The sequence below is a fragment of the Haliotis asinina genome, chromosome 16 (genome assembly GCF_037392515.1).
Source record: "Haliotis asinina isolate JCU_RB_2024 chromosome 16, JCU_Hal_asi_v2, whole genome shotgun sequence".
NCBI classification, from domain to species: domain Eukaryota; kingdom Metazoa; phylum Mollusca; class Gastropoda; order Lepetellida; family Haliotidae; genus Haliotis; species Haliotis asinina.
In genome coordinates this window covers 47,125,958-47,140,359 of record NC_090295.1, presented here as the reverse complement: position 1 = coordinate 47,140,359, position 14,402 = coordinate 47,125,958, and the positions used below count along the sequence as shown (strand labels likewise).

The 14,402-nt window shown below is 41.3% G+C and overlaps 1 protein-coding gene across 1 annotated transcript; it reads left to right on the top strand.

Annotated features, from left to right (window-relative positions):
* The first annotated feature begins 10,561 nt into the window (after nt 1–10,561).
* LOC137268263 (transcription factor HES-1-A-like) lies at nt 10,562–14,277 on the top strand. The gene is made up of 4 exons (XM_067802806.1): nt 10,562–11,196; nt 11,561–11,656; nt 12,562–12,649; nt 13,105–14,277. Exons 1-4 carry the CDS (start codon nt 11,125–11,127, stop codon nt 13,740–13,742), a joined length of 894 nt encoding a protein of 297 aa, XP_067658907.1. The 5' UTR covers nt 10,562–11,124; the 3' UTR covers nt 13,743–14,277.
* The last annotated feature ends 125 nt before the right edge of the window (nt 14,278–14,402 follow it).

Genomic DNA, 14,402 nt, shown 5'->3' with positions numbered 1-14,402 from the left:
AAGTTTGTTCACGTCTTCTTCTGTAATGACCCGATTCTCGTGGCTATTTCCCTCTACACCAAACTAGACTAATGCACAGTCCTTCCTTGCGTGGAATTTAGATATTGGTGTGATGATATAGAATAAGTGGGCTTGATCACGGTGCCGTGTGTGTGCGTGCGCGTCTGTTATTGAACAAAACCACTCATTTCCAGCGGTAAACAGATGAGTTGCCATGGAAATGGTCACATTACAGAAAAATGACACCGAAAAACAAAGATGGGACAAACAGCGACATATCCCCGGACGTTGGTGTTCAACACTTCGGTCGATGTTTACACGAGCATAAGCTCACCATTTAGGCAGTGCATCCGAATTTCATTTGGTCCAAGAACCGATAAACTAATCCCGACAGTGAGCTCATCAACCACATTATTTTCCCTACTGTCTACCCTTCCTGCAAGAAAATCAAAAGCCCTACATAAGGCAAATCTACAGGTTAGGGCTCCTTTTCAATTTAAATGTGTTTATTTGCTACTATTAATATCACATTTATAAACATATTCATGGACTACGCATGGACCCCATCCACGCCCCACCACCAGATGTAAAGTCACGCGCATAACGGATACAACGTCCTTACGACGTTGTTTTTTCCAGCAGTGAAGGCGGAAAGAATCGCCTGCAGGCATCTGGCGACGTGAGCTAGAGGGCATAGATCGATCATAACGTTGAGGTGATGACACTGGGCGTAGGATGTAAAACCAAGGCTAAACATCAGGATTGTCTAACGCCACCTGGTGGATTGTCATTGCATCACCCATGTTTATACTGGCCATCATCTAATGCCATTACGTCACTACACTCGATAAGGCCACCCATTGTCCAAATATCATGAAATAATCATTCCCTCATAATTCTCCAATTTGGACTCAGATTGCCTAATTACTACCGTCCTTACGACGATATAATTACTGCTTCGCTGATAAACATATAATTTGCTGCATAATTAGTGTCACGACTGTCCTTGGTTGTATGGACTTCCGGTGCACCGATTGGCTGATGGCGGAGGAGGCGGGAACTGTTAGCACGCTTCGTGCGGCACGTGCAGTTAAATTATTGCCATGAAAATGTCAGCGCAAGCTGATTAGTTATTGCGGAGATATTAGCAACTTGAATTCGTGTCGATAGGCGTGGATAATTGCCTAATTGTTGAAATTCGCAATGCTGGCGGATTGTAAATCATTCGCACGTGATGTCGGCCCGAACAAATTAGCTTACCTATCTTTGAAATAGATGACCTGTTGAAAGTTTTGATTGCCAAGTCTTGTGACTTCTTTATAAACAGTCTGCTGATTTATAACAGCGAGAGAACCGGTTTATGTGTGGCCCATCAAGTTTTATCCAGTTTGTTCCAAGCACAGAACTAGTACTTTTCAGTCAGATCATAAGTGAAATACAGACAGCTTGGTCCTACAATGCTCCAAATGATGCTGGCAGGGTAATATTAAACAGCATTACACGATATTAAGCGGTAAATAATTCGACATGAATCTAAAATAGATATGTTGGTTCCGTTTCGAACATACCACAGCACAATCGACGAATGTAGGATCATTTCACTGGGCAGAATTACATCCCTTTCCCGAAGCAGGATACCCCGGCCGAATGGCTCACCACCACAGCGATATAACTGAAAATTGTTCAAATTGGTGTTAAGTTCTCCGCTCAATATATATCAAAACTGGACTTAACAGAATATTGTCTTCAAACTTCTTTATTTCACTCGTTCAGTTGAATACGACCATTATGGGATCTGACAAAGAACAACGTAAATGTTGCAGCAATCATGTCTGTACTAAACTTCCGGGCAAACGAGTGAGTGACTTTGGTTTTACGCCACGTTTAGCAATATTCTAGCAATATCACAAATGGGGACACCAGAAATGGGCTTCAAAACATTGTACCTATGTGGGGAATCGAACCCGGATCTTTCGTCGTGACGAACGGTCAAAAGTGAACTGACCAGTTGCTATATTCTCATAGATATGTTACGGGTAATGTGTCTTATTAAAAAAGCCAATCGAAAATGAATAACCGTTCTAGTAAGACTTTAGAAACATTTTTAAAAAGGTGTGTAATTTGTTCATGTTAGATGTGGTTACGCCGTATACCTTCATTCGTCTAGTAACTGTTTTTTCCTAAATGGCGATCACAGCACAGGGGGCGTTTCTTATGACAAACAAAATCTCTATGTAATCAGGGGCAGTCACATGGATAAAGCATTCAGTTTTTACGCAAAGACGGTCAGGGGTCGATTCTTCCATAAGCATAATTGTGTAAGCCATTTGCTTGCGTCTCTGCTCTTATCACTTAATGGCTTGAATACTACCATGAGTACTGCAAAATCAAAAATTGGTACAGTGTTTCGCAAACAAATCATTTACCCCAACGAAAGCACTGAGAGGTGTATTTCAATCCAGAAACATTATTACCTGTGAAGATCCGTGAGAGAATGAGTCTTGACAAATCCATTCTTGTCGAAAGATCTGACTACTTTTATAACGGGCTTGGGTGATGTATATCATCTTCTCCCGTTAAATGTCCATGATACCAGTCACTGGATTGTCTGGTCCAGCTTAAACATCCCTGAGTGCGGCGTTAAACAAAAGTCAAAGACACTTACGGTCATGTGTTGTAAATATTCATGGCCATGGATCTGTTTTTATTCACAGTGAATGAGTGAGTTAGTGAGTCAGTTTAGTATTATGCCGGTTTTAACAAAATTCCAGCAATATCAAGGCGGAGACATCGAACGAGCGACCCGTGAAGATCCGGGTTAGAATTGATCCTCAGTAATTCATGTTTGTTTTATGAGGCGACTAACAGAATTGGGTGTTCAGGTGGTTGCCACATGTCACCGTATCCCAGTAGCGGAGATCGATGTCCATGCTGTTGATCACTGGATTGTCTGGTCTAGACTTGATTATTTACATACCGCTGAGTGCGGCGGGTGGGGTAGCCTGGTAGCCTGCCTAAGGACCGAAGATCCCTGTACACTGTTAAAAGTTCATATCTCTTGTGCCCTTCCGCGATATTGCTGGAATATTGCATAAAGCAAACTCACTTATTCACTAAATGGCTAATTTGCATCCGGTTAAACTGGACAGCCCACTTCCGTCTTCTAACATTTAGTCTTTAATCCCGACACTGTCTAAAGCACTGTCTGGTTTGACAGGGTTTCGTTGTATCTGGGAATATAATTATGACCCGGACAAAGAGAATAAATAATATCAACATTCTTGCAGTGTACACAAGAAATGAACAATTGGACAGTGTTCAACACTCCAGACACTTCAAGTTTGTCCTTAATGTGTGCTATGTCTCGATAATCCTCCAGTTTAAGTCTGTCTTTGTCCCCGGAAGCGACTTATAAATGCCACGAATATCAAATACGACATTTATTTGGCAAATATTCTCAGGTCGACGATAACACCTTCACGCGTACGACCGCCACGCTGTCCCTAGCACCAGGTGACATTCCGGTGGAGTTTTTGAGCGAACTTAAAAAAACATAACTGAATACAGAAACAAGACATGATTATATTGATGGAACGTCCAAAATGATGATGATGATGATGATGATGATGATGATGATGATAATGATAATGATAATGATAATGATGATGATGATGATGATGATGATGATAATGATAATGATGATGATAATGATGATGATGATGATAATAATGATAATGATAATGATAATGATGATGATGATGATGATGATAATGATAATGATAATGATAATGATAATGATAATGATAATGATGATGATGATGATGATGATGATAATGATAATGATGATGATGATGATGATGTCCAGCAACATATGAAGGCGGGGGACGCAAGGGATGGGCTAAACACATTGTACCCATGTTGGGAATCGAACCCGGCCTTCGGCGTGACGAGCAAACGCTTCCACCACAAGCCTACCCCATAGTCCCCCTCCGAACGAATGATGATGATATTGGTGATGGTGATGATGATTACAATATGACACCTTTGGACTGATAAACATTTTTGCAATCATGAAAGACGTATTTATCATTAGAACAAAAGAGTATATCAACTATTTGTTTGTTTTTACCTTTTAAACAGACACAAAATAGTATATATAATATACGGTACGTCTCAAGCATATGTTAATTTAAAAAACGGTTTAGATAAGAATTCAAGGTTGGGGGAGGGGCTTGTGTGAAAAGGCCACCTACGGGTCCTTTATATTTTGTCATTTGGCACAAGGGCTGTGACATGGTATCAGATCTTTGGTGGACTGTTAATCTTCACAGCATTTACTGTTACAATAAAGTTGCTTTTATTATCATAAACGCTATCACGGCTTCTTTGCGGTGTATATCACACTTACGGTTTATCTACCTGTTGAACCACATCAAAGTGATGCCGCACAGGTGAGACTGGAGTCTGTTAACATCTAATATCACACCAGTGCTATAACTGATTATATCCACAGTCAGAACTACAAAATGTTAGTTAAAGCTCTGTTAGCGCAGGCAGACATAAAGGGGCCAATTCACGACAATGCCAGTTGCCGGTATATCGTGATAACCGCAGGAACAATGACTGTACAATATGCGGTTTATCAAGGATTCGACACACAGACGAGTCGTTAATGAGACGTTTCAACCATATAACGCCGCTCGGCCAAATCCGGATGTTTTCGGGGCCTGAAAAATACAATGTGTTGCGAGTTTCACAATCAGGTGTGAGGAAATGTTATGGGGAAGGGACAAACTGTGATTTAGGTTAATTAATTTTCAAAACAACTCGGTACTGTTACAACCTTACGATTGGCTAAAAGCCATTGAAATCAAACCGTTTTGATGTCACCGCCACGAGGGAGGTTTGTTTGGAGTAAATAACTATCAAGGTGGTGTTGTGTTTGGAGTTTCTCTGACTGGTTAATCATGTCCTCGTTGTATCTGTTATCTTTATCGATATATACAAGTCATGTGTTTATTCTTATTATTCGTCCGATCGCCATGACTTGATGAAACGTGGCTCCAGGTTTAATGACCGAGAGGAGAGACGGGTTTCTTGCCGACGCATTTCTAAATTTTAGTTTTGACTCATGTTCAAATGCCTGAAAATGAGGGTAGGCACACAGGGTATGTGTGCGTGCGTGCGTGCTTGCGTACCCCCTTTTGTCCCGAAAGCTTTTAAAATGACCATTGAAACTCTCGTTAAAACAGGTGAAAATGAACTGTGCAGACAACCTTTCAGAACTTAATCTGTTTCACAGTCCCTGAACCATATCTTTCCCTATCTGAATCAAGTTTAGATTTCCCCAGGTTCTGAGTCACTGGTCTGTCTTGGGTTCCTTTTCAATTTAATAGGTTTGTTTGTTTGTTTCGATAAAAATTATACATATTCAGAGACGGTTTGTATATGATCGAATCTGGACCAGACAACCCAGTGATCAACAGATGCATCAGCATCAATATACGTGAATGGGATACGATGAAATGGGGGAAATAACGTCACCTAGACCGACCAGCCGATCTCCATAGTAAGCTGACGAATATTGTGTTCATGTAATTTAGAGAACACATACGTCCACGTTTGACATCCACACTTTCCAAACTGAACGAAATGTCTAGCAACGAATCACACTGCCTCGAGTAAGACATTTTACATGATGCATGCTGTCAAACATACATGTATTACAGTTATACAAGGAAGTTTGGCTAAATCATGTTGGGGCTTTTGTCTCGTTGCCTGAGACGCAAATCAGCTGATTAATTTGCCTTTATTCAAGCTCTTAGATCCTGGCTATTATCTTAAATAAGTCATTTCTGGTATTCTCTGCTGCAATACTGCTATAACATTGCTAAAAGCGGAGTAAAACCAAACTCACTCACTCACTCAGTCTTACAGAAGATGTGTTTCAACATTTTAAGATTTTCCACCTTTACTGTCTCAATGCTTCCGGCCCATTCTAAGACCGAAGTACATCATTAGAGAATTGTGCACGTGATCCCCACAATTAAAACGTGAATCAGTGAGTGAATTTAGTTTTACGCTGCACTATGCAGTATACCAGCTATGTGGCGGCGTACTGGAAATAAATGAGTCTGGACCATACATTCAAAGGTCAGCACCATGAGCGTCGACCTACGCATTTGGGATACGATGACATGAGTCAACGAGCCTGACCACCCGGTCCCGCTAGTCGCCTCTTACGACAGGCATGGGTGACTGACGGTCAGTTCTAACCCGGATCTTTCAAGTCTTAAGACGTGGCGTTAAGTGAAATGGAATAAGAGACAAAAACGAAGCGACTTATTCCTTCTTGTTTGAGACTTGTACAGGTAATTGTATATGTATCAGATCCAGATCATGCAACTCTTTTCTTTGCGACTGTATGACTTGTCGAAGTACCTACGGATCTAAAAGACTTGGAAATTGTACACCCATGACACTGTACACGCAGAGTATGTGAGACTCGATAAATCAATGAATGTACAACTACGACCCAGTACATAGATTCCGTGAAGCTTGGATTTTTAAATGTACAGCTACGATCAGTACACACGGAAATTTTGAAGCTTGAATTGGTAAATGTACAATCACGGCCAGTACACACAGATTGTGTGAGACTGGTATAATTGGTAAATGTACACCTACGATCAGTACACACAGACTGTGTGAAGCTTTAATTAGTAAATGTACAATCATGGTCAGTACATACAGATTGTATGAGGCTTGTACTGGTATATGTAAAAACAAGGTATTTCTACAGACGTGTTTCATGCATCACTGAACACTGAATGAAACATAAATATTTTGTCTAACACGTGAAGTGGACACAGATGTACTTCAGCTTCGTGGTGTGTAGTCATCTTTTAAAGTTTGAATTTAAATTCATTCATATTCATACTTTGAATACGACGTCTATCTTACAGACCCCAATGCCTACATGTATTTAAACCACTACACCCATTCAGTTCTCATCCCTTCTGAGCTCAGATTCAGAAAAGTTAGAACTTGAAGATTCAATTGTCGAATAATATTTGTACCTACATTTAGTTAAAGTTGATATCTGACGTTTGCTATACATGTGAGAATACATAAATATGTACATCATATATAAGTTGTTATCTACATGTTGAACTTAAAATGTAAGTCGTAATGTCACCGTGTGATCACGGAAACCAAAAGACTGGGCGCTCAACCGATGTTTCAGTGCATTCGGAATTTAAATATTTACAGTCATTTAAATTTAGATTGACGAACGGCATGTAAGATGAAATGCACAACGGTTTTAAACACATACACAGAAAGCGGTTAATCTAACGATATGGAAACAATAGCTTTCATTCCTATCATGTTTGGGTTGAAGCTCACACCTTTCTGGGTGCGAACAGTTGAAAAATTGTCGACGGACGGCTACAGACGTGACGTCATCAAACAGCACGAGTTCATTTGCATACGGAGTCTGTGTTGCGCTCGCGCTGTTTGTTGACCAACAGGGCTGCGCGAGCCACGAGTGGATTACCAGATTACTAAGTCACATCTCTCCGCTATGTAAGGATTAAAGGATTATCACAATAGCCGAGTTGTTGAATGTTAGAACATAATACGCACGATCAGCTAGTTACGAGGGGCCTAAAATACCCCGCCAGGGTTTTCAGATAAATCCCTTGGTTCGTCTTTTGCTGTCGCCAGCTAAAGTACTTGAATCCTCTTTAAGTGCATTTAGGGTGGGGAGCTGCCTGGCAGGGGGGACAACTCTGCATGTAGGAACGGGCGTTAGATGCCTGATTTCAAATATCTTATAAACTACTTATCTTACCTTAATGCTGTGTTTACCTGTTAAAAGAAACTGTACTTGAAAACACAATCGTTGTTTAACATGTTGCACTATATTTCTGAGCGATCGTTTAAGTTTAACGAATAAATCCGTGATACATTGTGATTATCATGGCGAAATATCAAATCGTGGGAAAGGCGAGTCGTTACATTTTTGCTTGAAAACTTAATCTATTTTCATTCAGTAAATGTTATTTAATGAATTACACTTTTTCTGTTTTGAATCTAGTATTTTACACAAACTTGAATTACTGTAAAAAGAAAGTTATGAAAACCTTGTACTGTTTCGGGCTGGGCTGGATGTCTTTATGCATTTTGTAATGTTGTACAACGTTGTTCCTAATATACCGATGACAGGCGATGGTTTAGCTCCGTTGTTGAAGTGTACGCCAGTTATTTCCTCGAGAAAACTCAAGCAGAAAATGTCTGCGAGAATTGCAATAATACGTAACATCCACGTGATTACATACATCGAATACTTCACAGTGCCTTGTTCTATGGAGATATGAGATGAAGCTCACTGATAGCACGTGCATTACAAACATGTATAATCCGGCGATAAATCCCAGCTCGTCCTGTTAACACCATGGCGGTATTGATCGTTATCAGCGGAACCTATTGTTGGAATGTTCGAGGTATTTAAGTGTATTTAAGTTTGATCACCGATATTATAGCTCGATCGGGCTTGAAAACATTTAGGTATCAACCTATATCTACTTTGTTACATTACATGTCAAACAGTTGTTAACGAAGTATTATTCCGCTCGCTGCGTGATTGTAACAGAATTCATATCAACAATACTGATTGACACGTGTGTAACGGTTTATGTTATTTATGGGGTTTACCAAACTTTATGCATTTTATGCACTGTGTATACATTGTCCACAGGTCGCAAAAAAAACGTTTGATATTTTTATTCGAGTTGAAGCGAACACTAACTAAATTTATCCGAATTTGCCCCCAAAAAGTGGATGAAATGATACTTTGTACCCTTCGGCGTTTTATCACGTTTTTCACGCTTGTCAAATTATCTGGTCAAGTGATTATAGCGGAGTATATGTCTTGTCAATTTCACGATGCGCTATGGCTGTAATGAGTCATTGAAACGGAAGCTCGGCCAGATATTAGCGTCTGCCCAATACAGCCAGATAAAACAATTCTCCGTTTCCGTAAAGTCTGTCTGTTATGTTTCTGACTTCTAAAATTAACTTAGTCCGAATTACAGGCACTGACTCGAAACAGAAGGTGAACTATGCCTAGATACAATTGCTCGCGGTGATAAGATAGGTACATATCGCGAGAGTTCCCACCACTGTCACGTGACCCGTTCGCGCACCTTCCCGCAGGCAGATTCGGTTGGTGGTTGTTTACAGTAGCTGTCGTTTTAGCGAAACAGACCATAGCTCTTGTGCTTGCTCAGTGAGTGAGTGAGTGAGTGAGTGAATGTTAAATAACAGGGAGTCATCAACTTGTCAGCTATTCTCAGCGAGAAATGTGTTTTGTTTCCCAGTGTTAGAAAATGACGGTTCAGTCAAAACAATCTTTATATTGCCGTGAGAATGTCGAGCAGTTTTGTAAGTGTTTGGTTCTCGTATCTGTTCATTTAAAATTCCACAAACATGGATAATGTATCAATACTCAAACCATGAAAATGCGACAAATACTGATAATGTGTTATCATAATCACAATTAAAGTTACTTTCAACCACTTTTTCAAGTGGTACAGAGTTTTCATGGCTATTTGACATGCCAGTTCAAAGTTGTTCGATGGGTCCACAAAAACTAATTGATGTTAAACTTCTATTGTGTGGAAACCGTAGCAAGCATTGGGCTGTATCGTATACGTTGACTACGTGTACTGGAGCGGAGAATCTGGGTTCGAACCCCGTATGGAACTCCACAAAAATACACTAGATTCTATACTTTACTGAGACCCTATTTATAAGACAGTAGACAGTGTTTGTCTAGAGAATCGCCATATGAAAGATATAACAATCGCTTTACCGAAAATAGAGTTCTTAACATGAATGAATGTCGTTCAATCCCCTGGTAATGACTCCGTGTTTAGCAGAACAGCTCTCACACATACACGTGACGTGAATGACTCTCTGTAACAGTGTAACGTCTGGTAATATGCTTAATCAATAATGCTGAAAATGTGCACACGCACAGTATGCTTAACGCCGCAGTTACCGATATAACAGCTATATGAAGCTTCACTTGACGTGGTTACGCCTGGACCAGACAAACCACAGACAGAAAGTGCGAACAACTGTCTACATCGAGGTACTTTAGAACACGAACGACAATGGCAGAGACATGCTGAACAGCAAAACAAACGCAACTTTCGACAAAAAAATGACATCTCTTTACAGTAAGCGTTCATGTTTATATCTAGTATTTAATAATTGGACAAAAAGTTGCGTTTCCTTTCCTGTCCGATATGTAAAGTTCACTCTTGATCCTGTGGATTCCTTGACAGAAAAAGGGTTACTCAATGGGTGTCGTGAGAGACGATTTTGGAAGATTTGACGGGTGTCAGAGTGCGACTTCATGCTGCCAACCACCTGTTTAACCAACCTGACATATTAAATGCCGAAGTGAAATTTTCCCTAAAATCACACATACGCTCACTCTGGTAGTCGAGCAAAGGATGGTAGAACTATGACGGTAAAGCGACGCGGGTTGTGTCAAAGTCGTCCCGTCTACCTCGTGACGCGAACGAAGTCCCACTGCCGGTATGTGCTGGCTTGTTGATAAGTCGGACCACGGGGCACTTGCTGAGCCGAGGAGCAGCATACTTATCAACAGATTGTGTGCTCAGGCACCGCGACCCTACTCTCGGGCCCCTAGGGGCGGGGTTTTCCCACAGGGGACCGTCGGACTGCTCCGGCTGCCTGGCACGCGCTAGTGTTTATTTGTGTCACAATCACCTCTTGATTGACAGTTGAGTCGCTCGCGGTCAGATTACAGTTACACTGTCACAACACGCACAGCCAATGAAATTGCCTAAAAGCTGTCGTGCCCAATTTAGAGCTGTGTGATTGGTCGAGCGTGGCGGCATGCGAGCGTGGGAACGGGTTGCGGGATATCTTCACACCGGTCGCCAGAGGTATGATGGACCTTGGTTATATAGCTATGTCACCGGGAAAATACGTCATTCTCACGGTCTGACTGAAGGAATTGCCTGAGCAGAAACAACCACCTGTAGCCGAGCAGACGACGTTGAAGCAGACGACCACTTGTTGATCATGACGGAGAGTGATTCAAGCGGCCCTTCTTCTCCCAGTAAAGGAGATGAATGTAAATCGTCATATAGAAAAGTAAGTAAATAACTTAAATAACACTCATTCTAGTTTATATTGAACAACGAGTTTTGATTACTTTTCGTTAAGTTTTTGACAGCTGTCAAATCGAAATGTCCTGTCATCATGCAACATTTGCGTCGAAACTGTTCTCAGTTTTTACCCATTTTAAACAATTTAGTGCATGACAAAAATTACAATGCTTATATTTATACACAGCTTAATTACAATTTCTTAATTATGAATATCAATAGAGCAAACGTTCAAAAGAAAGTCAGTTAGTGGATTCAAATGTTAAGCTAAATTCCTAAACGTTTTGTCCGTCGTCTTTCAGTTTAATTATGTTTATGCACGTGCTATGACGTCACCATCATGCTTTCAGAGTAACAAGCCTCTCATGGAGAAGCGACGTCGTGCACGCATCAACACGTGCTTGGGGCAGCTGAAAACTTTGGTTCTGCAAGCCATGAAAAAAGACGTGAGTACCTGTGCATCTTCTTGAGTCAGGGGCATGTTATAGTCACATCACGACATCTCTGATATGGAATATTCCTACAGCATGTAACAAGTCTCAACAATTTTATAGAAGTGAGTAAGTGAAATTAAATTCCCATAAACGATTCATACTTGAGTCTTTCGGTCTCCTGGTACACGCTTCTGTTCAATTTATACTAAGTCGATCTTTGAAAATTGCAAATTTCTTCCATTCAGAGGGAAATGAAAACCGGGATCAGAATATCTAAACAAGTTTAAGCAAGTCGTTAGTTAAGGAGGAAATGTCGTTGGAAATGAATGTGAAGCAGTTTCGTGACGTTGAATAATCAAATGGTAATGAGACTGAGGTTTCCGGTTTAACGCTGCTCGTATAACGGAATTAATCTTCTTTAGTTATCGAGTCTGCCCCTCATGAAAGAGTTTCGTCAGGTAGTCTCCATCATCCATCCAACTATAGAGCAGCTCCATCTAGCGAGCTGCATCAGTAATTAATTCCATCGTAATGACGTTTTGCGTTAATTAATCTCGGGCTTATTCCCGCCACCTCATGTGCGAACACGGTGGGATTACCCGCTGTGCATTGAATGGGCGGCCACCTCAAAGTGTCATAAGCCCTTCATTATCTGTAAGCTTGTAGATTACAGCTACATTGTACTGAAACACACGAGTACTTACACTATACGTACGTGAAACAATTGAAACGTCACAAACCCTCAAGACAATATAAAATGGACTGTTTGTTTCTGGAGATACCGTTACTGTGGGATAAGAGTCAGTTTATTATTTGGTCTAGTGTATCTGCAGTGAGCTACACGTTTGAAGGTACATGTTGATTGCCATTTATTTTATGTTAATTAGTTGTGAACTAATTGTTTGTTTTTTTTTCAGAACGCCCAGTATTCCAAATTAGAGAAGGCTGACATCTTAGAACTTACTGTGAAACATCTGAGGAACGTCCAGCGACATCAAATGGCAGGTGGGTACTTATAAAGTTATTTCGTTTTCTCAGAAAAGTGGTTTGGACCGGTGTGGGCGTGGTTATCCAGTGCCAACGTGTTACTTCTTTCAAAAGCGTGAGTTATGCCACACTGACATACGTGTATGCTCATGCCATCAACCACGAGTTTCCTACTCTTAGATGCAGTTATACTCGGATCCCTTTAGTTACTGTTGTGCGTTCACTCACTCATATGTAACACTGTGCTCTCAACCCGCAAAGATTCGGGTTAGAATTGATCTTCTGGATAGATTGATGCTCATATTGTTGATCACAGAAGCGCCTGGTTTCCGACTCGATTATTTACAACTATGAGTGGAATAATGTGGGGTGTGGCCTTATTGTGTAAGTTCGAAGTTTCATGCCATACATGTGTTACTTTATGTTGTACTTTAGTACTTGAACTATATCTTGATGTTTTTGTGATCTTGCAGCTGCCATGGCAACCAGCCCTGACGTCATCACAAAATATCGAGCTGGATTCAACGAATGCGCGGGGGAGGTGATGCGCTACCTGTCCAGCGTTCCCACAATAGGGGATGACATGCGTACACGTGTCCTCAGTCACCTAGCGAACTGTCTCCAAACTCTTAACTCCCAGCCTGTGGCGGACATTGCCATGCAACAGACAGGGCATCATGGGATACATATTCAACATCCGGCCTACACCGGAAATGCCTGCATGGGAAACCCTTCAGCGTTTCAGACAATGGTAAAAGAACAACCGTCTCCTCACAAGCAGATTCAGATGAACCCCCAGTGCGTGACCACGCCCGTTCAGTTCATCCCAGGAACACTACCCACGGGACAGGTGGCGTTCGTCCTGACATCTCCCTCACCTGTGCAAGCCGTACCTTTATATGCAGCGCCATCTTCAGACAGAAAAGTTGAAACATGCGTCAAACAGGAAGTTGTGTCTCCGTCGCCGTGTGACAAAACTGTGAATCGATCCCCAGTTCCTCACCCCCCTTCACCCAGCAGTGCACCTCCCATCTCCCCTGTGTATCCCCATCCCCCGGCCCAAGCGGGTATTCGTCCAGTTGCGGAGGAACCAGTGTGGAGGCCGTGGTGACTTGTTTGTAACAATAGTGACTGTGTACATTACAGTGGAATTTCACACATCTCGCTGTTTACACGTGTATTGCACATGTGATGTGTGTGTGTGTCTGTCAAAATTGTCGAACGATTTAAAAAGAACTTGGTGATGCAGTTATGCAATTCATTCTATAACGGAACGTGAGACTCGTAACGCGGTTGTCTCCCCTGTTGCTGGTCAACGGGGACGTATGAACGGGATAACCTGTTCCTTTAATGGGCTATAATGCAGCCTCGACAGTTGAGAGTCCAATTATTTCTGACATTTCTGCAAGAAAGCAACCATTTCCAGTGGCCCAGCTGACATTCCTCACAGAATCCTGTACTGACACTAACCAAAGAAAGTGCCTCTGTTATCAGAACAGTTCGTGTTCGACACAAACTCTATGCATCGTGTCAAGTGACACTTCGACATCTTACCGTGCTCTGTGATATTTATTAGCATTAATGTGCCTTATTGATGATGATGATGATGATGATGATGATGATTAAATTGTTCATGAAAACAATGATTCAGTTATTTGGGATTTTTTTTTCGAACTACTCCTAAGCCAAATGTAGAGATATCATGAAAATCAGGTAATGTGATACACCCAGCCTTATCACCCATACTGCATATCTTGACCATGCTGAACAC

What these genes read in the sequence shown, in the direction of transcription:
- LOC137268263 (XM_067802806.1), top strand. Translation starts at nt 11,125, where the DNA reads ATGACGGAGAGTGATTCAAGCGGCCCTTCTTCTCCCAGTAAAGGAGAT. An exon ending in GTAAATCGTCATATAGAAAA is followed by an intron (nt 11,197 to 11,560) that starts GTAAGTAAATAA and finishes TCATGCTTTCAG; the next exon opens with AGTAACAAGCCTCTCATGGA. An exon ending in TGCAAGCCATGAAAAAAGAC is followed by an intron (nt 11,657 to 12,561) that starts GTGAGTACCTGT and finishes TTTTTTTTTCAG; the next exon opens with AACGCCCAGTATTCCAAATT.